Here is a 27480-nt window from a genome sequence, read left to right on the forward strand (position 1 = left end):
AAGTGGTTACAGAGAATGCAATAAACATCTCCTAAGTAAGAAAATGCTTCAGATGTGGGAGGAAAAAGAAGTTTCAGCTTTTAAAATGACTGTATAGACAATGGTTCCTTTAGGACACTCATCTGAAAAGTTGCTTTTTTGATCTCCCAAGATGATGTAAGATCTCTCAACACAAAATGCTGAGCCATTAGAAGATTTGGATTAGGAAGGAATCATTTCTCCTCTGAGAGTAAGAGAATACTGCAGCTGAGATTTTTTTTCTGTGAAGACATATAAAGGGCTAGAAGTAGAACATTGTGCTACTGTATTGGCAGGACGACAAGACTTCAAAGTGGCAAACACATTAAATAAATAGGTGGAAGTGCAATTACTTTGAATAAATTGCTTTTTCTCTCTTTTTCTTTCACCATTTTTCTCACTTTCTTTTATTATTGCCGTTAAGTACTAATTACACTACGATTTGTATTACAATCTGCAAGAATAATTGGTCCTGTTTTAAAGCACATCCTGTAAAAGAACCATTTTACAAGGCATTGACAGAAGATTGCAAAAGCTGTTCTCGTTCAATGTCCAATACATCTCAGGCCAGATGAGGTACTGATTCCAAGAAGCATGGGCTTCTGCAGCTTTGACTATTTGTGCAGGACAACCATCCTGATCAAATTTCGTATAATACTAAAAATCAGGGGACAAAACCACACTTATTAAAGACTAAATTTATGCAGAATAAAACAATTTTATCCTTTAACTGGCCTCCAGTATTTCTAGTGACACTTTTCCTATAAAACAATGAGAACTAAGAGAAGCAGCCAGGATATGGAAACATACAAAGAATGATTTTGGCTTCAGAGGGGCTTACTCCTGTCTACTCTCCTCTGAGGTGCAAAACTACTCATGTGGCAGTGTAATTTATTTACTTATTTATTTATTATTTTTTAAGGGGGGAGGAAGAGGCAAAGCATCACATTGTCAAGTATTAACCAGAGTAACAACAGAAACCACTTGTGCATGCCTAAACAAGCCTGCAGGCACAAATTCATACCAGGCAGAAAGGAGCAGCTATAAAATGGCTTCAAAGAGAGCATTTTTCAGGCAGTACCAGCATGAACCCTGGGTGTAGTATTAGAGTTGTGTTTAATGTCTCCTGGCTTTGTTTGAGGAAGGAGGCTGTTCTTCTCTTCTCTGAGGTTTCTGAATGAGCAGGAAGAGCCTGATCCAAGGGCTGGGGGAAAATCTGCTGCTTCTTCCCTTCGTGGGGAAGGGACCCACAGCTGCCAACATGGGATCTCTGACAGCTCCAGCACTGGTAAAAAGTAAAAAGGGGAAACAAATGAGAACCCCTTTAGCCCCTAAACCATGCTGGGGTGAATAACACCAACCCAAATGTCCAAGGGCATGATGAGGAGAAATTATTTAGCTGCTTAAACTAATGTGAGGAGCCTAGATAATAAACAGAGGAACTGGAATTGCTCATTTATGAACATAAATTCAATAGAGATGGCATTGCTGAAACTTGATGGGAAATTTTTTGTGACTGAAATCTCTAAATCACTAGTTATCACCTCTTTAGAAAGGTTTAGTGGGCAGAAGGAGATGAGAAATGGCATCCTATAACAGAAAAGAGAAAAAGCATGATTTATTTACTCGTGACAAATGACAAAGAAATGATCTCATGGATTGATTTCCCACCATGAAACACACAAAATGGAGTATTAGTTGCTGTCTGTGAGAGAACAGCAGTTTTTATGGAGGAACAGACGACTGGCTCCTTGAACTACCATCTATAATGTATAGTAGGAAAAAGAAACATGCATCTTCGTGGGAGATGTTAATCCAAATGATATACGCTGGCAGTCTCATGTGGCCAGGACTGAAGCATCTTCAGAATCACTAAATAGCACTCTTAATTTTTCTTGTTAAAAAAGTATTGCACCAGAGACCAGTGAAACTCTAGGCTAGACTTTTGACTTAGCAGAGGGAATGAATCACAGTAAGACATAATGGTATAAAAAGCAAAAATGTTCATAATTTGATTACATCTGTTGAAGGCAAACACAATGCAAATAAGTAGCTTCAGCTGATGTAATTTCACAGTGCTGAAAACAATTCTGGGCTAAGTCAGCTGGGAAGGAAGAAGAATGTAAATGGTACTTAGAAAATGTCAAAGAATATTTTACAGGTTGCCTAATAAGCTGTAATTGAGGGGGAAAACAGGGTATGCTAGTTTCAACAAAAACAACATCCTGGCTGAGAGGGAGCTGTTAAAACAATACTCCCTCTCTCTGTGAATGCATGATAAATAGAAGGATAGGGAAGCTGATACTGAAAAATACAAAACAGAAACTTGTAACTGAAAAAGCTGATCCAGGTCTTTCCATAAGATAAGTTACAAAATGTTTGAGACAAAGTACAGCATTAAATACTTGAACCCTAAGCTTTCTTAAGAACAGAAATCAACCTTCCCTTCTCAGCCTAACGGAGCTTCTGGTTGCCTACCAGTGCCATTGGCAAAGTGGGAGTCAGTAACAGCAGGGCAAGCACTTAAATATACTTACAAATACAAACCAAGGATGCTATAAACCTGCCACATGACTGTGCAGTATCTTCTCCTCCTGTAATAATCTGGGAGAACACTAAATAAAAGATAAACATTTAAAAATGTGCAGCTTCCAGAAAACAGAGAAGCTTTTGTGAGCGTTAGTGTGGTCACTGGGGAAGTTGCAATGAAAATAGGAAGGAAGGAAGGAAGGAAGGAAGGAAGGAAGGAAGGAAGGAAGGAAGGAAGGAAGGAAGGAAGGAAGGAAGGAAGGAAGGAAGGAAGGAAGGAAGGAAGGAAGGAAGGAAGGAAGGAAGGAAGGAAGGAAGGAAGGAAGGAAGGAAGGAAGGAAGGAAGGAAGGAAGGAAGGAAGGAAGGAAGGAAGGAAGGAAAGCTAACATGTTATTTAAATAGGCACAGTCAGTCATAACCCCATTGGGTCTTAGTCCCAGGAAAAATAGTAGAAAGCATGATGTGGGAGTGGATGGCTATAATGCTTTAAAAATACTTAAAATTAGAAAAATGCTTCCTGTCAAAGTAATCTCAGACCTTTGTGCTCTTGTTATAAAAGGTGGGTAATAAAAATAATGCTGCCACAATATATTTAGACTTGTAGAGGGATTTTTTTTTATTGGATGGTATTTGACATGCACTACAGTAAGCATGGCTAGCTGGCCCACTTCAGCAGGATGGTATGAAAAATTATTTGTCATGAAGTGGTGCTGGTGTGGCCTCTGAGTGTTGTCCTTGTCTTTGTAATGTTTTCATCAGGCTCCTGGGAGGCAACCTGAAGTCTGACAGCTGATCAAGCTTTCAGAAGGGTGCAGAGAGGAGGACAACTGCTGATAGAAAGCAATTTGGATGACTTGGGGAAGTTGCAATCAAGCAGATGCTTTTGTTTGCCTTGTGCTTTGATCTGAATAAACATGGGTAGAAATTCACTGGGAGGAAACTTGGTTTCCATAAGCAGAGGAGGAGGTGGCAATGGTGAAGGATCTGCTGGATACGCTGTGCTGTGAGTGTCACAGGCACCGTGTGTCCCCTGGCAGGTGAACAGGGGGAGATGGAGGTGGCTGTGTGAGGCTGTCACTGATTCCCTCTGTGGTGGCTTGGCACAAGAAGGGCTTGGAAGATCCTCCAGAGCCAAGCTATGAGAGTGATTGCAAAAGAAGAACACACCTGCTGTGTTAAGGCAGATTTTGTCACAAGTCTAGGAGGTTATTGGGTATGACAGCAAATTGCTCTCTTCTCCCGGGAAAGGACTGAAAGAGTAATGAATAGAGATCAGCTCCCAATTTGGGACACCAGATTCAGTGCTTGGCTCTGCCACAAGCTGTGCAATTAATTGGAGTAAATCACATACCCACTCTTAAAACTCCTGCCGTAAGTACAGAGCTAAGTCACTTCTGAAAAAGATCACTTTGAAAATGGCATCTTTAGTTTCCCTGTGCAGCTGCTCTTCCTCTATAAAGCTGAGAAAAATCAGTGCCTCCCACCTATCCGTATATCGAATAGAGATATCCAGGTGTTGTAAAAGTGGTATATAGGTAGGGACCCGACAGCATTGGCCTTATGAAATAGGTGGATATCTCCAAAGGCTATTCACGAATAATTAAACTCATTTTCAGATTTCATTTTCATGTCCTGAGTTTATAATTCTTCAATATTATTTAATGCCAGTGCTCCTTAATGGTAATTACAGATAAAGGTTACAGCTTGCAGCAGGTTTTAGAAAAAGACTTAAAAATGGACTAGATAAAAAGAGTAGTCAAGCAGTATTTAGCTTTCCTGTTCCCCACCCGTCCACTGGGCTGATACTTAAGGCAATGGCAGCAATTTCTGATTGTGAGAAATGGAGTCTGAGATGGGTTAAATTCTTATACCTTAAATAATATGGAAATACTTTCTAAAATGGCTCCAAAGTGGTGTTAATTCATTAGTGCATTTACATTAGTAATACCAGGTAGTGTAGAAATATGATGTTCATTTAGTGAGTTTGGTCCTGAAAGCCAGAAGTGATGGTTTAGGGAATGTCTGTGCTTTCTGTGCTTTAAGGAGAATGGCAGGAGGAGATTTTTGGACACCTGTGTTAGGCAAGCACATACATTACTATGGTTACTGACTGTGAGATGTTTTGTCTTGTCAACAGCACATCCAGTTTATTGACAGTAAGTAGAACAAGTTTTCTTCTCACTTTTTCCTCCACCATCTTGTCTGTCAGTGAAATCCATGTTTATTGGCCAAATTAATTAGGAAATCTTATTTTTAAAAGGAATACATTTATTAGCAGCGAAGTGTCAGAGGGGAAGAGTGGTAATCAGAGATGGTCTACTTGTAAAGTGCAGCTGTCACCCAGAGCAAAGCAATAGCTCCATGAAGATCCTTGATGCTGTCATTTGTCAAAGGGTCTCACTTTTAAAGAAGAAGAGCAAATAATTTAATCTGTAATATTGACTTCATTTTTCAGTTAGGGTGCTAGTTCAGTGCAGGTTCAGCTCAGCTTGCTGTTAGCAGTTCATCTTAGCAACAAGGCTTTATTTTGTCTATAGGAGGTTTGGTTTTAGTGCTTCAGCATTTCCATTGTTCACAGCTGAGCGTACATCATTCAGGCTCTTACGTTTCCAGTGCTGTGGATACAAAGCAAACAGGCAGCTCTTGTTCAGAACAGTTTATTATCCTGGGTGTTTTACTGCTGTTGTTATGGGTGGGTTGGCAGAAGGAGGGGTTGGAGAGATGCACAATAGATGGAAGATCTATCAAAAGGCAGGTTCTCAATATTCTTGAACAATGTTCATCACGGAGGGTCTCTGTTTGCTTGTAGCCTTCAAAGCAAGTCACAATGAAGTAGAGAGGGGACCAAAACTCAATTTTTTTTACGGGTGGTTGGAGCTCCTCAGCCTATAGCTAGCTGTTACCAATAGGCAGTGCGTTGTCCCAGTCCATCAGGGCACGGGTGACACTTACAGAGGAGAAGCTGAATTCCATTGTCCTCTGAGTCCATCAGCAACAACGGCTTGGAAAGTTATTGCAATGAGGTTAAATTTACAGTGATAAGTAAAAGTGATTTGAAGGACATGTTTCTGATGACATGAAGCTGGGAGTTGCTGTCAAAACAGTGGAGAGTTGGACTCTACAGGAAAAACTGGACAACGTTGATAATATGAATAGCATTAAGGAGTGTGGGGTTGTGAACCTGGAGGTTTAATAATGAGCTTTCAGCTCATACCAGAAATGCTTAGCCCCTGAAAGCTGTGGAGACAGAGAAAGCCCTGAGTGTGCTGGTTAATCATGAACTTGCTTTGGGCTACTGGTCCGGTGTAAAGCATCTGAGCAAAACACGAGTGCAATTCCAGTTTTCTGGGGAGTAACTTTTCAAGAGAGATGAAGAAATATTAAGGCCATTGTGCTTGTAAAACTGCACCTGGAATTGTCTTTACAGTACTAGTCACCCATGTCAGACACAGATGAATTCAGCTGGAGCAGGTGCAGTGAGCGGCTATGGGGATTAGCAGTGGGCAGTCAAACACGCAGGAGTAAACTGGAAGAGCTTGACTTATTCGTCCTCGTAGAATAAAGGCTAAGGAAGAACACCACTGCGTTCTATAAATACAATAGTGAATTAAACACAAGGAGTGAGAAGGCACATTTAAACAAAAGAACAATATTGCCTCGGGCAAACAGGTGTGTGTGGCTTGGCTGCAATCAAAGTTTTTAACAGAAGGTTCTGGATGGGAGAAATAAACCAGAATATCCTTTAGATTAGAAGAATTTTGATGAATTTATGGAGATGACTGCAGAAAATAGTTACCTATAAAGGGAAATTTGGTCCACAGGTCCTTTTTCAGTGTGTTCCTAGGTTCCCTGCTGTTAGCAATGTTTTCGTCTTGATTTCTGTTAAGCAGATATTGTGTCTACCTTTCTCAGACAGTAGCACGCCCTTTTGGACCAAACACTTGCAATGCAAGTCCAAAATGCTCTGATCTTGGAGCAAATCAAGCAGACTGTCTAGTTCAGAGAGGTACGATTCAAAAATGTACCCAACTTCAAAGGTTTCAACTTCAGAACATGAAGCCAGGGAACCTCCTTTACCAGAACACTTCTGCTTCCTCATCCCCATGTCCTTCATCTCCTCAATCTTCTTGTCCTGGGTCTCCAGCTTTGTCTCCTCTTCCACACGTTTTCTATCTCTTTGTTTCACAGCGTGCCTAGACAACTTCCTGTATTTCTCTGTCTCCTCCTGAGCTGAAACGTCACATTTTGGGTGGCACAATGAAGTGCCTAATGCTTTTTACTTCAGCTCATGTCCCTGTGGGGATTAGCATCGGCCAGCAGCAGTCACATCCCATCAGCTGTAGCAACCACAACACAGCACAGGAGGTGCCAGCAGGTACTCACCACCTTCCCACCACCACTCCTGCTCCTCACTGCTGCACCTTCTGCACCTGCCTGCTGCAGAGCAGCGCGGCGAGGCAGGATACACCAATCCCACCACCAACCAACGTGCTGATGCACAAGGACAGACCCTCCTGGCTAAACAGCCCCTGTTCCCAGTGCTTTGAAGGCCATTTCAGCACATACTATGCCACATTCGACAGTCATACTGTAGACAGAGCTGTAAAACCACACGCAGGATAAGTCAAAGCCCCTTGGCTGGGTTCCTGCTTGCTCCTCTGAGTGCCCTGCATGGCTGAGCTGAAAAATCTGTTTACCACTATTCAACAGGAAGCATGGGAGGATGCCCATGCTGGGCGGGGGAAAAAAAATCCTTTTTCAAAAAAAAAAATTAGCTTGGAATCCCTTAATTGCATCTGGACATTAATCAGCCAAAGGTGTGGGTAAGCTAATTAAGATGATTATGAGTGTTTTTCATTTCCTGCCTCTCTCTAACATTCATGTAATTGGATACCTTCCTCTTTATTTGAGAGACTTAATGAAAAATAACAAATGTAGATAACCTTTTTTGCTCCTCTGACGTTTTTGCTTCTTTTGCCTACCCTCTCTGGTAGCATTCTGGTCACTAGTTTAAAAGGAAGTATGACTGTCATATAACCCTATCAGGGTCTCACATTTTTAGACATGCTGTGCACACCTCTTCTTCCTTTTTCAGTGGCCCATATCCTGCGTGAATCCAGTGTTACTGCTCTCAGATGGAATAGTATTCTGGGGGGCCAAAGCTTAGGGGGAGCCCCTGGGATGCCCCAGGCATTGGTGCTGGCAGGCTGCAAAGCCCATTTCTCATTGTAGTTTTCCAGACCACGTGAGTTCTTAGGTGAACAGTAAAAGTGGAAAAATGATTAACAGCATGTAAGGGGAAGCAACAATGAAGTTGCAGTAACTGTTAAGTGACCTGCATCTCAAAACTGAGAAACATAGTAATAGCGAAATAGCTGCAATCATCAGCTTGTTTTGAATTTGCCCTTACTGCGAGCCTATTAAGCAGAGTGAGGAGAAAAACAGGTACATGGAAACGGCATGAACTGCAACACCACACTGCAGTTGTATTTAAAAACACCTTACAGGGAAAGGTCTTAATTTTCTTCTCAAAATAACTCCTCCACTATATAATGCCCTTATAATTTCCCATTGCCTGGAGGGGAAAAAAAAAATCACACTCCAAACATTTGAGTGCTTTGACAAAATTGAGCTTTAACAAAACTTGTTTGTTAAAGCTCCAGCTTTTGTTTCCTTCAGGAAGCACTGGAATTATCCTCTAGCTACAAATCCTTCACAGTGCTCCCTGTGTGATAGGGTTACACCTAGCCACCTGCTGTGGCTGTGCTACAATGTCATAAAAGTTTCAACTCTATTATTTCAGCAAATTGTTTTTCAAGACAGCTGTACAAAATGTTCATAGGCCTATTTTTTCCCCCCAGAGCTTCCTGTGTTCTAAAATTCCTCTACTTCTGTAACAAGGGTTTTTGAGCTTTTAATAACCCATCATAGAAACTTCACTGTTTGTTAACTCTGAAGCCAGGACTTGGCACTGGTAGCAGCTGCAGGAAGATCTGCTCAGAGAGACTGCTCACAACCATCGTATCACCTAGGGGTAAATCAGGGTGTTAAGCTACTTCAGGAAATGCTGAGGGGCACAGAAGCAGCTACTTAGATACAGTTTTTTAACACAAAGACAGCAAAATCCTCTTAGATACCATGTGAAAATTGAGGTCCTCTTGTTTACATCCTGAAGCTCCTCAACCATGCTGGTTCCTAAGCTCACCTCTGGCTTGGTGAAATCCCAGTATTCAAGAGGGGAGTGCAGGAAAAGCATCTGGTACATGGTCCCCCAAACCACAAAACAGCAGGGAGTGGGAGGAGGACAGGAGCCTCAACGAGGCTGCCTTGAAATGAAAGGCCCAGAAATTTTAATCTCAATCTCTCAGCAAAAGACACTGACCCTTACTTTAGGAAACAGTAAGTAGGTGGGAGATCTGGGTTTGGGGCCTGACTGCAAATCAAAGCGCAGGGATTCCAACTTGGTTAGTGGATAATCTCACTGAAAGATCTGGCTATTAGGCAGCTAGAGGATAAGACATGTACAGTGACAGAACAATTAAAGCACACCTAAATTATTAAATAAGACAGTGGTTAAAGTAGTCTTTTGGGACTACCATTTATCATCACCCACTGGGGAAAACAATTTCCCTGAAGACTGGTCTATGGCAAGAAGAAAGAGAGCAACAGACTAAAATCAAAGCATACCTTTTAAAATAATGTTTAGTATATACATTATTAATCATGTGGGAATTTTTTAATTGTGCAGTGCTTAATTGCATGGGAAAGGTATTGGCATAGCTGATATTGGGGTTTGGAAGATACACCATCATTTGTGATTTTTAGAAATGGGATAATGTGTTTTTTTTTCCAGCTGTGACAGTATGGTCTAAGACAAGAGGTAATTGAGGAAGATTCTTTATGTTAGCACATTACAATCATTTTCCCTCCTCAGTCTACACTCTGTGAAAGCTGTAAACTATGACTGAAAACAAATCTGATGCAAAACCAGATCTATAAATGTAACCCTCCATACTTTTTCCAACTTTGGAAAAACAGAAACTACAACATTGATAACTTATTAGTTTAGCAGTTCTGCCAGTAACTAATACTATGGTTTGGAAATCTATTTCTAACCACTATTGTGTTGAATAAACATCCATGAAGGAATAGCTGGTATTACGCTTATGGAGAATTACACACCAGAAAATTAATATTAATTAAGAAATTAAGTGTTGATTACAGAGAACAGCGGTGAAGAAGAAAACAGTTAGTCAAAGACTAGTTGGCATCTTTCCTCCAAAGAAATCTGGAATTCATCCCTGTTATGATGGAAGTAACCAGAGTTATCTGCAAGATCCCTATACCTGGAGGTTACTTCATCTCTTAGAAGAAAGGTGGGGTTGTTTTTTGTTTATTAAAAAAATAAATAAATGAACCATCTACATGCGATTCTCACAATTCTGTTGGCAAACAGACCCTTGGTAACTTTGTTCCATTACAGCTGTCTGGTTGTTTCCATTACAAAAGCCCACATTCCAAAGGGAAGCCAAGCCCTTTGGCAACCATGCAATTTTCACACGAAAGTTCAGGTTAGTTCTTTAATGAGCCAGATACCTTACATGCCCTCTGGGGATAGAAAAAAAGGCAGCTTCGCAGACATAAGATAAATAATTTCAATCTGATGTTTTTAATATCAGTTAGAAATGGCTTTTAGTAACACAGACGTGTACTTAATGATTCACTTTGCCTTAATTACACAGAAATAAGCTCTCATGATTCCATCCTGCTTGTGGTCTTCTCAAACTGAGTTATTATTTCTGCAGAAGATACCTGCAGAAGTACATTTTTAGACCATCCCTACAGCTTTCTTGCTTTAGCTGACCAGCAAGTCTCATCTTATGAAAAAGAAGCAGATTTCTGATGCTGAAAGACACCGTGGTCATGCCCCTTTGACTTCTTCTAGCTGGATCATTGGGAATTTTACTTGTTTTTCAAACCACTTGGCTACAGTGAGAAGCTGCTTCTCCTGGAATGAACGCCCAATGAACTGGAGCCCAACTGGCAAGCCTCTCTCTGAAAGAGCTGTAGGAACACTTATGGCTGGCAATCCTGAAACAAAAGAAGTTATGCATACAAAGATTTACTATTAAAAAAATCCAGTTAGAGTCATTTTTGTAGCAATTCTGAGAGAACTAGAACAAGTTACGCAGAAGAAAAAAAGACTACTTAAGATCATTGGAGTAAATGAACTATGGAGTGTCACAAAAAATGAATTAGATCAACTGAAGGAGTCAGCGTCCTCTCAAAGGAGAACCAGCTTTCCTCAAAACAAGATTTTGGTCTCTGGAACCTGAATGAATTCACCTTATCTGCACTTTATAAATAAACAATACCTACCTGGTTATCCTTGGAAGATAATACAAGAGAGGGGTGAGATATCTTAAATCTACAGACGAAGTTAAAAGCTGAAGGGAATAGACATTAAAACTGACTAGACAGGAGAAAACAGTTGAATTCCTGTCCCTACTCACCAGCCATATTTGCAGCCTGTGTTAGGATATCATCTTGTGTGCTGCGGGTTCTGTTGTCTTCTTTGATGAATTCTATATATGGGACTGCGTCGCTCAGAGTGGTAGGAGTGAGTAAAATTTCAACACCACTTCTAAAAACTTTCACAAAGTCATTGGCAATGAGGCGTCTGACTTTCTGTGCCTTGACAAAGTAATCCTCATAGTTCCTAGAAAAAAAAAAATACAGATGTGAGAGCAGGATGCTTTAATTCTGAAAATGCTGAACATTTTCTCAGTTACCATAGAAAAGACAAGCCCACTATTCTGCCTGGTTAAGAGACCAGTAATACTGGTCTCTTACACTGATACTTGAGTTTTTGATATACCACAGTCCTAGTCATCAGGTTAAGAAGTTTAGTGTTTATGCTTTCGTAGCCACGAAGCTGTCAGAGAAGGAAGAGACATGGAAATTCTGTTGAATAAAGGTGAAGGGAAAACAAAACCCTAGTTAAAAACGCTCAACTAAAAATCAGAATACTTGCACGGCCTTTCTGAAACCAAATCGCACATTGAATTTCACAGCAGAACAGCACAACAAAGCCTAGAAATAATATAGAAATAAAGCAGGCTTTCAAAATAGGCATTAGTCATTTAGGATTCAATCCAGATAGATACTTAAAGTGTTTGAAAGAGTCCCATCATCTACTGAGATCTCTGAACAGACTGAAAACCAGGTATGTATTTCTAGCATACTTCTTCACAGACCATTACAAAGACCTTATCTTTCTCTGATTTTTTTTTTCCCCTTAAGTAAATATGTGATTTATGGCTTTCTAGACTGTCTTTATACAATTCAGAAACAGAAACAAACTAAAATAGTTAGCTTTTATGTTTTCTTGTCCTTTTAACTTCACAGGCAAAACTGGTAAATGTTCAACGGAATTCTTAAATTCAGAGAAGTTTGGTTTCAAAAGCAATCACCATCTACACCAGCAGCTACACTTCAGAAAAAAGGAGGGGGAGAAGGGATATTAAAAACTACCGTAAGAAAGTAGAAAAATCAATACATACTGAAATGGATGTAAGTAGAATAACTGAAAATGACCAAAAGCTTATTTGTCAGCATAATCTAAAGATTTAACTTTCTGAAATACTGTAATGAAAATGGTTGCAATGAACAGGAGACAGCAGAATCTAGTTAAGAAGTTACAGTATTGAAATTAGCCATTCTAGAGTAATTTCTGAGGTCATCCTATCTATTAACTTCAGGAAACAGTAAAAGGAACAAAAAGGGCCTCAAATAATACTTTAATAACATTGGAAACGCTGTTTTGGATGTTTGAAAGAAGTGAAAAAACACCAATAAATCAAAACACATACTCTGTTAATTCTGATTCAATGTTTAGAAGCAATGATTATTTCATGAATGACCACCTAGTTATTTTACAGATTTCAAAAGCAAGACAAAAATAATCTGTAAAATGCAACATTTGCAGGAGACACTGATGTTTGTACTTTACTATTTATACCAAGAATGCTTTCTGAAGCCTGGATTACTTCAAATCTAATTTACTGTCAACAGGAACAGGACTCTCTTGTTCAATCCTGATGGAAGCCAATCTTACGTTCCTTCACAAAGAAAAGTGAGCTGCATGAATTTTAAAGCAGCCTTAGGAAAGTTGATCAGGACAGTTGTGTCCAGAAGGAACACACTTGGCAAGAGTATCAGCATTCCATAAAAGCTGGTTGTTACATACTGACTGACAACATTCCTGTCTCTGAGAGCAAGCAGAAGTCACTTCTGATGAATACGGTTGCTGACAGAGTTCTTTCAGTGGTGCATTTGTTTTGAGACCAATTACATGACCAGTTTTTCTGTTAGTAACAAAACAAATTAACTATGACTCCTATTTTCTCTCATAAATTAGGACTGTTAAATGAGGGGTGAAAACTGAGAAGAAAAAGAAAAATCAAATTGATCAGATTCTCTACATGCGCCGGATAAAAACCTATCACCTATAAAAACATTAATTCAGTACCTCTGCCAGTGCCTTCGCTTCCTTGTGTACTAAGGCAGAAAGCTATAGTTAATTTAATTGCCGTATCACCTGACTTGCTCTAGAAGATCTCAGTAGAATGTATCAGCAGTTTTTCCGTGCAGCTTTAACGAGATTAACACCTATAGAGCTTTTAACGCTACAACAGTGATGGCTGCACTATGATTTCAATGTCATGCTATGGGATAGATTTTTCCTTAGTTTACCTAACAGGTCACAATCTGTTGGGGAATAAAACTGTAAAGCTGTTGTACTTAATTCAGAAGGGTCACACTGGTATAACTAAGGGAAAGCATTTTCGTTCACTATTAACAGTTCACTAGGTATTACATAGGTAAAGCAATAATTGTATTAGAAGTAGTCACTAGTGTGAAGACATTAATTTGTTAAGGAAATGGTGATGAATTGCTCATCAAGACATGAAAAAGTAACTTAATAGATTTGATTTTCAAGATGTGTTCCACGTACTGTTTCAAGAGGAAGTAGTTTCCTGATAGAATTCTTCCTCTTACAACATCGTTAAAGCCTTCTCGTCGTGTTGCAGCATACATACTTTCTGTGGACTCATTCACATCAGAACGATGTCCTGTAAAGAAAAAGCAATTTAGAAATTAAGATTTGTGATCCTTAAGATTTAGCAACATAAAATAGCGATACACTTAATAATACAATAAGCCACTACTGCAGTCTTACATGCTACTGTTCTGGAAAACCATAAAAGCATCTTTCTATTTTATTATGGAGATATTAAAAAAGATTTTACCCCCAGATTCTCACGTGCCTACAAATGAAATAAAGTATTTATGCACTTACTCCAGCTTTTATTTGCACAGGGTTTTTATTCTATTCCAACCCAAAGAAACGAAAGAAACATCACCAGACATTCAACCATGAAATGTGTATCTATCAAAGCTATACTTTTAAATGCCATCCAGCAAGGTTTTTATCTTCTGAGAAAAACAACAACAAAAAATTCAAAGGCCTTACCATATTCCAGTCCATCAAACCTGGCCATATTTGATGCCACTTCTGCTGTGCACAGCACATGATAGCAGACAATTGAGTAAGGAGTGTGTGGTAAACTCACTTCAATTACTTTAGCACCTGCATTCTTAAAGAGGTCAGCAGCTTTTGACCAAACAGCCAGAATTTCACTAGAAAGCCCTGGTGCGTTGTACTCCTTAGAGAAAAACAAGAATTAAGGTGAGGGATTTTATATACCAATTTACTTTTACTGACAACCAACACAATATTATTTTTGCTAAAAATACTTTTAAACTATTCGCTCAGCACTATAATGTTTTGAATGCTTATTATAGATAAGCCTTGTAGCTTACCTAAGCCTTGTAGTTTATCTAAGCTACGCTCCTGTTTTAAGAGGTAAGTTAAAGACACTATTAAAATTCTCACTTTTGAAGATATCTGCATTAGTTCTAACTCTCAATATATGGGTTAAAGTACTGTCTGATCTCTGAATAGCTACAACTCATATTAAAATATGCATGTACCTGTTTAGGATTATCTGTAGCAACAGAAGACAACTGTCCAAGAGATATAAATAATTTATCCATGCCACTATTTTAGATTTGCCAAAATCAAAACAGTATGCAGCTAACTAGTTTTCTAAAGATACACTGTTTGCCTTTCAGAGATTCTCATTAATTAACTGGTCAGTAGGCATCTTTTTACCATATCGATCTTTCATTTTGATAAAAACATTAATGGCTACAATAAAGTTTTCCTTCAACACCTACTGGAGCGCTGTGAATCATGCCTCTTTGTGCCATTCAAATGTTCAAAAAAAATAATTATGTTTTAACACAGCACCACGTAGACAAGGATTCAAAAACACCACAGAAACCAGTGCTAACCTCACTGTATGGGAAGTCACCAAGAGCAACTTGTGGGAGGCTACAGAAGCGACTGAAGGAAGTGCCACAGAGAGAAGCAAGAAATTAAGTTCCCCATTTCCCCTGGAACTTCCTGACAGTGTTTCCCACAACAATGACAGAACATTTTAGATGAAGCACTAGCACACGCTCACTGAATTACCTACACAGGCAACAGAGCACATGATGCTCTTTTTCCGGAATTTCTCATACTATCTTCACTATCTTGTATCATGAAACACTGTGAGGTGATGGTCAAGACACACAGATTTTGTTTTAGAAGCGCTATTTGCTGTTCCAATCCACAACCGTTGACAGGATTTAAGTGTTACCTTTGGAATCCCTATACACAGCTTGCTGACATCAGGCATGTTGGGCAGCTCAAATGGCTGAAAGGCATCCTGAATTGTGGTAGAGTCTTTAGGATCGTGTCCAGCAAGTGAACCTGAAATATGACATGAAAAACAAGAGAACGTACACTGTGTAGCTGGAATGCAGTTTGCTTTTGAACAAAGACATGTATACAAAGACATGGGTAGCAATAATACCTAATACAACTGCAGCATCATCCACACATCTGGTTAAGATTCCTGGCACATCCATGGAGTTCACTAGAGGAATGAGACCATGGCGAGATATCAGTCCATATGTTGGCTTTAAACCTACTACACCACAGTGAGCAGCAGGGTTTCTGGTAGATCCTCCTGTGTCTGACCCTAAAGCTCTATGGTTTCAAAAGGATTACCATTAGTAAAATGATTCGGAACATTTCCAAAAAAATAAATATTCATGTCTTTTATACGGATTTAAAAGTGTGTGAGCTCTTCCCAGATTAAAAGCCATAACCACACAAACCATATTTTAGTTAGCTCCATTTGTCCACTATTTTTCATCAGTATTTTTCTTAGGTCCTCTGAATTGGCCATCAGGAAAGCTCAGTCCTCTCCACAAACAGGTAAATATGTGGAATTTAGGCACTCTGACTAAGGCCCTAAATACCTGCTTCCTGCTTCTCTGTTGGTCTGTTCCAATTCTGTGGTCTCTGAATGATACATCTCATGATGTAGCCTACAATTTCCAGATATTCATGTTCACTTCACACACTACGAAGTAGCACATTGCAGCATACGAGGATGCAGTGACACAGTATGCTTTTTATCCCCAATAACAAGGCATGCTTTCCAAGGTCTAGGATGCTTTTCTTGTTTCCAAGCCTACAAAAAATAGCATCAGAACCCCCAGTTTAGAGTAACTGAAGTGCAATTTTAAAACACAGCATTTTCTTCCCTTTTTTTTTTTGTCTTCTTATTGCTCTTTCACAGATGAAACCTTGTCCTAAACTGAAATTTTTATTTCAAAAATTGTAATGGAATTGGGAAGTCACGTTGAAATGAAAACTATTGTTCTGTTTTTAATGACTTTAAACTCAAACACCATTTTAAAAATAAGCCTGCTTTTATCAAAATCTTAACCAAAATAAAAGTCGGGAAGGAGATATAATTTTTACTAAGGTTGGTATGAGAATTTTCCTACAGGTATCCATTTCTGAGATGGCTGAACCAAATCCATTGACTTTGATGAAGTGGTTTTTTTTAAGCTTTTATACTGATACAAAAAGAAATCCTTCTTTCTGTAGCATTTCTGTATATCCAAATCTAAAACTGAAAAGAGAGACTGGCAGCATTTCTGCTGCTTGAAAGAAATCAATAGAGTGGATATACAATAGGTTTTAGGCAATAAAATAGCTGGACAAAGAATCACCCTGATCTGACAAAATGCTGAGCAGTGCAAAATGGAAGTTTTGTTGCATACCCAGCAACATAAAGGAAGATGCTAGGCCACCTCAGGATCAGGCCATTCTGGCTCACAACAAGGACCAGCAGTCCTCAGGGATGGCTGCACTGAGTTCAGTTTAAACAACATTAAATCTTTGAGTAGACCACATCCTAGTGAAGGGTAGTGAGATGTAGAGAGGTATAATCAAAAGAAAGGCAAAAATCAGGTTTGTATATAAAAAAAATAATAAAAAACTAATCAAAGTGAGCAAAAATCTTTTAACAAGATAGATACATATAATATGTATGGGTAAATGAAAACATAGTAACTAAAGAGCATTTTAAATACCCTCCAGTTAAATTCACAGAAATGAAGTCATCCTTTATAAAATGTGCTCTGCTATGTAGCTCTCAGAACTGTATAAAATGAAAGGTGTGAAATTTTAAGTAACAGATTTCCTTTAACAGCAGGATGGGGAAGATGGTATGAACAATTCATTTGTTAAATAATGTTCTGCTATTCCATGCAGGTAATTGCTGTAAAAAAATACAGCTTGTTTATTTATTATTTTAAATAAACTAAAACTCCACTCACTTTTTTTTTTTATTTTTAAAAAAGCAGACAAGTTTCTTAGTATCCTTGTAGCTGGCTGTCTTTTGTTAATTCAGAGATTTGAAAGCTTTTAGACGCCAAATCTCAGGTATCTGTATTATTACATACTTTGCTATAAAAACAAAGGTGGGGAGGAAAGACTACTATACTGTTACAAGTTGAGGGATCTCATCATTTGCTCAATTAAGTTTTCAGTGTGTGTTTGTGTAATGTGCTTAATGAGGCAGAGGATGTGTCTCAAGCCCCATGTTATTTTTAAGAAAGTATGTGGGAATAACAATGAAATCGTCACTCCTTTACTGCCATTATCATTTTACTTCATGAAGTGCAAAGTGGTCATATCAGTATGCTGAATAACACTTAAAATGAGTAAGCCTCAATTTGCCTACAGGGAATTATGCTGGCTTCGTGCTATGCCATGAATAAACCAGGGATGTTGAAATAAATTCCTGCCTGCCAGTACAAATAACGCTTGCATTTCAAACAAGATCAATATCTTTTTGAAAACCTGATCTATACACTACATGATTAGAAAATTACAAAATGAAAGCTTTGCGACATATTTCAAGACATTTAATTAAAAACAACTCTAAAAAACCTCTTACGCAAAACACGTGAAAGATGATACAGCAGCCGCGCTGCCTCCCGAGCTCCCTCCTGTTATTACCCATTTGAACTCTTCATGCTCAGGATCAGATTTTGGTGCAGATTTTTCCTTGTACTGTCTTGAATAACTCCATGGATTTCTGACTGGTCCAAATACCCCATCCGTACTTCCAGATCTGAAACAGCCAGATAGCACAAACACAGACAGAAGTGACAAATGGCACATTGCTTTCACCAAGCTTTTCTTTAAACAATTCTTCATCCTTCACCCTAATAAATCCAATCTCAACACAAAAAGACTGGTGGATGTACATCCTCGTGCAGTCATCTTCCACAGCGTTGTAAACTGTAAAAAGGGATCTTCATCCTTTTCTGCCACAGAACCTCAGTTGTTCTTCTTTCTAACCTCTGCTAATGCCACTGGAGAGAATGTAATCACTAAAAAACAAAACTGAATTATAGTACATAACAGTAAATCTGTAGGTCTGCTACAGAACACAGGCCTTCTGGTTTCCCAGGCCTGCATTTGGAAAAGGCAAAAGATGGCCACAGTGATGTGGGAAACCACCCTGTTAGAGATGAGGGACAAAGCTCTACAATGGCAGAAACAAGCACTCCTCTGTAAATTACATACTCTTACTTTATAGCCTTCTCCTGAGACCACAGCCCGTTGGTTGGGAGTGCTAGCCTGGCTCCTCAGAATCTGGTTTCAGCCAGCCTGAGGTAACCTAAGTGTGGGCTGCCACCAGGAGGGAGGGACTTTCCACCTTCCTCACAACTGCCACCTCATGTTCCCTGACTCCACAGCGTCAGTGTTATTAGCCAAATCACCAGAGGTGGCAGTTCACACAGTTGAAAATTAACTTAATTGAGACATTACTTCTAAGCTGGATCAGCTCCCTGATCAAGATTCATGGTGCAGCCACGTTGGGGCTAGCATAACAGAACAAGCAAACACACAGTCCAGAGATGAGGCCTGGGGTGAGAAAATCCTTTTAAATCTGCGGCTTTAATGAGCTTAAACTACTTGTAACACTGTATGATGAGTTTTCTTCCTGTGCTTTTTCTCTGCCCTTCCTGAGGCATATCTCTGACTTTACCCAGAATGATTCAAGCAAAGTATTTTCACCCAATCAAATATATCTCTTTGGCTTTAGCATAGGCAAATTAAAGTGTTGCTCTAAATTATCCTGTTCACAGCAAATCAGGGAGTACTCATACAATGCTACTCCAGCACCGATAAAGGCAGTAACTGCCATCATGGGTGTGATGATAAATAGCTAAGGACAGAAACCACCAGTAAAGAAAGAGAAAAGGCAACAAATAACAGGTGTAGTAACCAATCCTTACAGCACACTTCTGGATCTGGAAGTCCACTTGTCTGTGGCCTTCTGCTAAGGGTGTGTCACTTCCTCCCTCTCAAACACAGACATAATTGAACATTACATTCATAAAAATTGACATTTGTATCATTTACCCAACAGTATAAAAGTTCATGCAACGTTTGAGAAATTCGTGGAACTCTAAACACTCTTTGCAGATAAGCACTCAGTATTTTCTAACCTGATACAAAGAGAAGTTTAAGGATTACAGATAGATAAGAACAGATGAGGTGAAACCACACGTTGAAAATAATAAACGTCACTCACCCCATCGCAAATTCATCTAGGTTTGTTTTTCCTAAAAGCACAGCTCCCTGATCCTGTAATTTCTGAACGACTGTAGCATTGTAAGGAGGAATATAACCTGAAAACAATCAGAACAGTTAAGGGAGTGATTAGTGATATATGGTTGACTTTTAGAAATAGCTACTCCTCTGAACACTTCAACCTTGCCATTATTAGTGTATAAGAATTATCAAGACAGTGCCCAAATTTTGCTTCAAGACAATATCAGTAATTCTCAAAATTTAAAATAATCTCAAAATAAACCAACTACTGTTTTGTCTCCAGTGTCTTTTTTCCTCCACAATTTATCATCCAGTAATTCTGGATTATACATTTCTACATTGTGGAGCTAAGACTTTACACTAATGAGTTACCACAAGGTTGGCTGAATTTTGCATGAAAATTGCATTCAGGCAATTTGCAGGAGCTGTCTAAAAGGAGGAGAAATGAGAAATAGCTCTTTACAGACGAGTGCTAATTTATCTTGAAATATTCCCATTATCATGAGATATAGGTGCATATGGTTAGCCACAAGCTGAAATACTGACTATCCTGTGAACAAATGTGTACCCTTAAGCACTCTGACCTTATATAAACTACTATGAGAACTGTGTCACGTACACGAAATCCTGGGTAGCAACCAATTCCTTTTGTTAATAGTGACAGGGATTTCTCCACCCCCACACTCAAATGGGACAAGGACATCACCACTCCTGATACTCTCAGACACAATACCACAATCAGCCACGAAGGGCCTAAGGATATGCATAAGGAAAAGCACCTCAGGTAATAACACTTTATTTAAATGGTAATGTCATGTTTTGTTTCTTCTGCTTAAAAAAGTGTAATAGACTTCTGATTTCTTGAACTAATCCTATCTTCCTCAAAACTTGCCAGTTTTACTTCGTGCAGAATAAAGCTGATATAAGACATGCTTTCTACTTTTCCTTTTACTATGGAAACATTTGAGTGCCTTGAAAGTTTTGATGGAGTGCTAAAAGAAACAATAAGCGTAGGAAATTTCAAAAAAAAAAAAAAAGTCTAACAGAACATGTTTATAAGTCAGGAATGTAGAGAAAAAAACGCATTACTATCTACTGTTCCTTCAGCAATATGCAAGTCAAAAATTATAAACAGAACAAATAAATTGTCTGCATTTTGCTAGACGAAATAGCAGCAAAAAGTACTGACTGCTCTTCTGTAAATCTAAAAGCAACATGAAAAAGCGTGAGCTATGGAATAATTCCATTTTAATATAAGACCTAGAATAAACATTGAATTGTTAAAAGCAATGGAACAATATGAAAGGAGATAATACACAAGAAAAAAGGTATATCTAATACTAGATGATCTTGGCAGAAGAAATCAGATAAACACATTTTCTGAAATCAATTCTGCTTTTTTTTTTTTTTTGAAAATATTTAGATCTCTGGAAGACTATTAAACCTGTAAGGAGAAGAGCTCTGAAATAAGATCCAATTTTACTTTAAAAGCTCTACTGTACCTTTTAGCATGTTTGATGCACATGTTGTCTCAATGCCAGCTGTATTAAAGTTATCCTTTACTGCAATAGGAATTCCATCTAAAACACCGAGTGGCTGACCTGCATTAGGAATTAATGCAAAGAAAACAGAGATTAAATCAATGTGCTACATACACAGTCTTCTCATCACTTACAATTTATTTTACGTGTCACTCCTGGTGCTTTTTGGAATAATGTTATCCACTTAACATTTGATGGTTGTCTGTTACGTTTTCAAGACCCATCATCTAATCATTACTATTAAGAATTACGCCTGCCCAGACCAGACCTGTACCTGCAGAACACAGCTCTGCAAATGTCTCTATGCCTGCAGGCAGCTGCTTTTGGATAGGATAACTAGCTCAAAGGAATGTTTAAATGTTTACTTCTTCAAAAGTGACCACACAATTCTTATTTCAGCCTTAGGTGCTGTCTAAATCTACTTCATCCCTAGGCAGGTGGCCAAAAGTTCTGCCTACCTGACATACACAGTAGATTTAACCAAAAATAATAATAATAAGAATCATCATCCTGAAGCAGAGAAAGCTTTCCCTAAATGATTAATTATCCACCGTGCAGGAAAGAAAGATACTAGGAAGCTAAACTTCCTGGCTGGCAATTTTCTTAAGCTGTCAGGGGATAACAAGTGTCAGTCAAGAAGGGGAAAAAAAAAAAAAAAAAAAAAGTACCCTATCAGGTGAAAAGTTCCCTTTTCTATCTTTCAGGAAATGCAAAGGAAAATGAGGATGGTCAGGGTGGCACCTCTACCTCTAAATGCTGCAGGTAACAGGATTTAATGCTGTTCTGTTTACCCAACAACTGAAATTAAAGCTGCTTTCATTTGCTTTTTTAATTTAAAACCTGCCAGGCTTAGGTGGATGTTTCTCTACTTTAGTGTCCTACAAAAGGACTGCACCTACAGCAGGCCTACAAGACCACTGCACGTGCCTGCTCATTGTAATCACAGGGTACCAATCTAAACCAAACTTCTGAAAATAAATGCAACCAGTGACAGTGCTGTCTGATAACTACAGAGCACATATAACTTGCAACACCTGCCTTTGAACTAAGGTGCCTGTTTTGGAGCAAGTCTTGCTTTTGGTTTTTGAACTGAACACGCTGCTGGGTGCCAAAGCATGCACCCCCCACAAACACCCACAGAAACCCCAGCTGCAAACCCCATCCCCTAACAGTCAAACGAGCTGCACAAACACCTGTGTCGGAAAGAAAAATCACTTTATCTACCACGGTGAGCTCCTCCACAAGAGTTTTTTTAAGGATTGCTATCAGCTGCAAGCAAGCCAACGTACCTCTTCGGTATCTTTCCTCTGATTCCTCAGCCTGCTTCAGGGCGGTTTCTTCAGCGACGGTGATGTAGGCGTTAAGCAGCTTGGTGCTTTTGATGAGAGCCAGGCACTTGTGGCAAAGCTCCGTCGGAGTGACCTGCCCTTCCTTCAGCGCTGCCGAAACCTGCAAGGATATTCGCCCTTTTCAGCGGCACGCTGCCTGTGCGCTAAAACACCTCCCAACCACCACCATCATCATTATTACTAATAATATTACCACAACGACCTCCCCGGGCCGCTCACCTGGCGGAGGGAAGCTCGCAGCATGGCTTCCCCGCGACCACCACCACTCCTCCTCCTCCTCCTTTTCCTCAGCGCCTGGGCGCCGCCATCTTGTGGCAGCCCCCAGCGGCGCCATTGGCGGCGGCAGCGAGGCGCCGGCCGCGCATTGGGCTGCGGGGCGAGGGAGGAGGGCACCGTGATTGGGACCGGGACAGGGACTGGGATCGGGACCGGGACCCCGGGGAGGATGGGGCGGCTGCCGGCCCTGCTGGTGCGGGTGCCGGTGCGCTGCTTCGGCGGCTCTCCGCGGGCGCGCTCCGCCATGCCCTCCTGGGTGATCGACCGCTACGGCCGCAACGAGGTGCTGCGCCTCAGCAGGGAGATGGCCCTGCCCGCCATCCAGTTCCCCAACGAGGTGGTTGTCCGGGTGCACGCCGCCAGCCTCAACCCCATAGACCTTAGCATGAGAAGTAAGTGACGGGGACCGGGCCCCCCGGGGCGGCTTCGGCGGGGCCGTGAGGTGAAATCCTCGCGTGTCGCCCCGGGCAGCTCCCGCTGGGCTCCTGGCCCTCTGCCCTGCCACAGGGGTGTTAGCAGGGGGTGGCCTCCCCTGGCAGGCTCCCAAATTCCCCTCTTTTTTGGGGTCAGTGAGGCTGAAGGTCAAAAGCACCTCAGTGTGGGTGAGCTGCCCCGAGCCATGCTGCACGTTGCCTTCTCCCGTCGTCCCCAGCTGGCACCATGAGCTGACCCAGGAAGCCCATAGCTTTGGGTGACTCTGTACTTGACACGTTTCATCTGATTTTTCCTCAGTTTCAGGCTTCAAATTGCAGGAAGGCTGCAGTGAGGAAGGCCTCGTGCTTCATGCTGAGAAGGGATCCTGCCTGTTAGATTCAGCAGCACCTGCAGGAAGCCCATTGACAGAGCTGTAATGTGTGTTTGGGGTCTTTAACAAATAAATTTTCAGACATCCTCCTATATAATCTTGATTTTCATTATGTGACATTTGCTATCTGAGGATTGCAGTTGTCACCCGCGTGAGCTACTAGGATGCAACTGGTATTTTGAGTTCAATTTAAATTATTTGGAAGAAACTATGTTTTCATCCTGCTTCACAGGTGTCAGCTTTTGAACCCGTTTCATTTCAGTATTAAAACACTTTCTAGCACAATAGGTCACATAGGCAGACTTTTCCAAATAACTTGAAAGGACATACATGCCCAAATGCAGATTTATTTTTATTTTTATTTTTCTGAGGCTGAGAAGTGTTATTGGATGTGTAGTTTCTGGACACCACAGCACTTAGCTATTGCATACTCAATAGAAGTTAAGATTACTCATCTTAATATATGTTCCTTAATTTTTACAATGGTGTTTATGTTGCTTTGTTTACAGTACTCTACTTGAAAAGGTGAATTGAAAGTTTGGAGTTCTTTTGGATTCCTAGCTACATGATATTGTTGGAAAATGGAACATGTCCAGCAGAATTTTTAGAATTTCTGACTGTTAGTGCATATTAAATATTTTTATAACAAAAAAACATTTTGTGTGGAGTGATTAAATCATGACAACAATTTATTTAATTGTTATGTGGTGATTTGTGTTCTAGCATGTACTGTGTGCTCTTAATGGGGGGAGGGCAAATAGGCCATAATTGAGGTTTGCTCTTTATTAGTAAAATCTGTAAAAATACTGAAGGTTTTGTACATGCTTGAATCATAAAAGAAATACAGAGTGTACTAAAAATGAGGCATATTATGTACATACTATGTACATACTATACTAAACTGAATTGTCCACTTACTGAATTAATTTCATGTTTTTTAGGTGGTTATGGTGCAACGGCATTAAACATGAAGCGGGATCCCCTGAAAATCAAAAGCACAGAAAATGAATTTCCACTAACGCTTGGTCGAGATGTCTCTGGTGTTGTCATGGAATGTGGACTAAGTGTGTCTTATTTCAAACCTGGAGATGAGGTGTTGTCACTAATCTGATGTTTACTACAAGCATATAGTTAAAATATACCATGAGCTGTTCAGCTTTCATTTCCCTCTTAAAAAAAATATTTTCTTATGTTGTTGCACTCTGAATGAGAATTGTCTTGCAATAAATTTTTAGAATGCTTTCTTCCGAAATTCTTTTTCTCAAAAACATCACCTTTCCCTGACTTGCTTCTGCAAGCTAATTTCCTTTCTGATTTTTAATTTTTGGTCTGTTTCAGTGGTAGCAAGAGAGGAACTTAAATATTCTTAAGTGCACTCAAGGTGTGGCTTCAATTTTTTTTACAGAAGTTGGAATTCTAAGGGGAAGGATGTTTTTTATCTTTTTTTTTTTTTTTTTCCTTGAGTAATTTAATTAGTAAAGGTAGGAACTCTGAAGAATCACTTCCTTAGTGCCCACACAAATACTGGTATTACTTGCTTTCACCTCTACCAGTTTTATTATAGCAAATTTTGCCTTCCCCACCCCTCCCCCCCAAAGGCTTTCCTGCTATGGAAGTAGTTCTTTTTTTTTTTTTGAAAAAGTGTATTTTATACATGGTATAGTTTATATAACTCAGCAATCCTTCCTTGACTTGCTCTTTTGATGTTTTGATGTTTTTTGTTTAAAGAGTAAGCTAAACTGGCATCTAATGAGCAACAGTGAAGACATTCTGCAAATTGGAGAAAAAAAAAATCTTTAATGAATGTAACTTTTTGATATAGGTATAATTTTTTCTAAAGTCACAAAAGTTGATTGTCCTTTTTCTGTTTTAGGTATGGGCAGCAATTCCTCCATGGAAACAAGGCACTCTCTCAGAGTTTGTGGTAGCTAGTGCAAATGAGGTAAACCTGCAAAAATGTGACTAACAGACAAAAAGCCCAAACTGTGAATACTGCTGTTCTTTTTTTTTTTTTTTTTTCCCTTTTGGTGCATAAATAACTGTTTCTTAATGCTTGAATTGATCTCAACTCCTGCTAGTTTTGAATCTTCATGATGGTTGAAAACGTGGAATACACGATCTGCAATTCAGTAAAGCTTGTTTAAATATTTCAGTGTCACATAGGATCTACTGGGTGACTTAGATAAGGTTGATTTTATTTCAGGTGTCTTTTAAGCCCAAATGTCTCAGTCACACAGAAGCTGCCTCCTTACCATATGTAGGTCTTACCGCCTGGTCTGCCATTAACAAAGTTGGAGGACTGAACCAAAGTAATTGTAGTGGGAAAAGGTAAGTAACCTGTTCTGGTGCTAAAACTTAAATGTTTCATTTTTATACTGATTAGCAGCTCGTAAGGTGTGTCTGGCAGTGCTGAAGGCTGTTGTGACATCCACAAAGATCATATGGCCTGAAGATGTTAGGGTCAGACTGTACAAATGCTAAGGAAGGGGGTAGTGTAGAGGGAGATTGAGATGTGGAGCCTAAGTGAAGTTTTACTAGTCATAGGTAGGGGAAGCCTCACTTCCCTTGCCTATAATATAAGGTATGTGTACTGTATTTGATTATATAGAGAATTTAAGGATGGTATCTTTAGAATTTAAGGGTATTAATCCTTTAGAATTTAAGGATGGTATCAGGACTTTGCCTTTCTGCTTGCTAGGACAGCTATCCCAGAATAATTCTCTCTCAGTTATCTTGACAGCTCACAAAAGGCCTTCTTAATCACAGTGCAGTTCACTTAGTTGCTCAGTGCCTGCACACAGGAACCATTTGGGGCAGGCTGGTTTTCCAGATTTTTAGAAACAAACAGGTGACTGGGTCTCGTTTGACCTGTGGGACAGAACTTTAATGAGGTCAGGAAGGTAGAAGAGGAGGGGAAAACAGCAAGACTAGCAGCCAAATAGAAGAAATTGGCTTTGTTTATCGCCCTGTTAATCTGACAATAGCAGATGAAGGAGCAGAAGAAAAATGCATTGAAAAATTGGAGCAGGTACCATTTTTCTCCTGATAAGGGAAGTTTGCTGCTATTTTGGCCTTCAGATGTTTGTGTTAGTAGATAGCAAAATGTTCTGAACAGAAAGAAGGGCAAAAGTAAAAGTACTGAGGCTGAAAAATAATAGTTAAAACAGCCTTGCTGCATCAAAAGTTTAAGTCATAAAAGAATAATTGGGCAGCAGGAGTCTGGTTACCTGACCTTTTATCTTGGGTGTTACTGTTGTAATGCAACACATTGTAAAGGACACTAGACTTACTGAAATTCTTAACCCACCTCTTTAGAAGGTAATGGAGGGAGGGGTTGTTCATGTATCACAGTGAATTTCATCATGAAAATATAAAGTGATTGTTTGCTCTAAAGATAAACAATGTATTGAGAAAATAAATGGCAAAATTTGAAACAGTTTCAGAGACATCACTGAAATTAACTTGAGCTAGTGATAAAATTCCAAACGTATCATCTCCCTTTTTATTTCTTAAGTATTTAGATTATTTTGTCTTCCATATGTAAATAGAATTAATGTTGGTAGGCTAGCCTTGTTTAAAGTATCTTTCCAGTTTTCAGATAAGCATTTTGGTTGTTCAAAGTGAAATGCAAACTCCATATACATCATGTCTTTACCTTTAACATTTACTTTTATGTTCCCAGTAAGTATTTAAATATTCTGTCAGCAAAAACATTTTTATGTACTTATAAAATTATGGTGTTTCTCATCTAGAATTTTTGAGTTGTTAAAGCAGCAGAGAATGACTTATGTGATTTTTTTTTTCCATGAGAAGTTTCTTGTAGGAAAATACATATAATGCAGTAGAGCAGCTATGCAGAA

At 39.5% G+C, this 27480-nt stretch overlaps 1 protein-coding gene and 1 long non-coding RNA gene across 2 annotated transcripts; both read right to left on the bottom strand.

The window, feature by feature from the left end:
* Window positions 1-395: 395 nt before the first annotated feature.
* LOC137854426 (uncharacterized) lies at window positions 396-2772 on the bottom strand. The gene is made up of 2 exons (XR_011095158.1): window positions 2556-2772; window positions 396-1303 (listed from the first exon to the last, which is right to left on the bottom strand). It is a non-coding gene; the product is annotated as an uncharacterized lncRNA (long non-coding RNA).
* A 7426-nt stretch (window positions 2773-10198) lies between these two features.
* On the bottom strand, window positions 10199-23227 carry QRSL1 (glutaminyl-tRNA amidotransferase subunit QRSL1). Its single transcript, XM_068677794.1, has 11 exons — window positions 22759-23227; window positions 22480-22639; window positions 21152-21250; window positions 19630-19726; window positions 17980-18156; window positions 15535-15710; window positions 15319-15431; window positions 14085-14277; window positions 13566-13683; window positions 11062-11267; window positions 10199-10639 (listed from the first exon to the last, which is right to left on the bottom strand). Exons 1-11 carry the CDS (start codon window positions 23059-23061, stop codon window positions 10470-10472), a joined length of 1812 nt encoding a protein of 603 aa, XP_068533895.1. The 5' UTR covers window positions 23062-23227; the 3' UTR covers window positions 10199-10469.
* Between the last annotated feature and the right edge of the window lie 4253 nt (window positions 23228-27480).

The sequence above is a fragment of the Anas acuta genome, chromosome 3, assembly GCF_963932015.1.
Source record: "Anas acuta chromosome 3, bAnaAcu1.1, whole genome shotgun sequence".
Lineage (NCBI taxonomy): Eukaryota > Metazoa > Chordata > Aves > Anseriformes > Anatidae > Anas > Anas acuta.

Bases quoted from the DNA above. Each gene is read 5' to 3' on its own strand.
- QRSL1 (XM_068677794.1), bottom strand. From the start codon at position 23,061: ATGGCGGAGCGCGCCCGCGGAGAGCCGCCGAAGCAGCGCACCGGCACC. The intron at 18,157-19,629 runs GTGAGTGACGTT...TGGCTGTTTCAG, and splicing joins CTAGATGAATTTGCGATGGG to ATCTGGAAGTACGGATGGGG. The intron at 15,432-15,534 runs GTATTATTGCTA...GTCATATTTCAG, and splicing joins TGATGCTGCAGTTGTATTAG to GTTCACTTGCTGGACACGAT.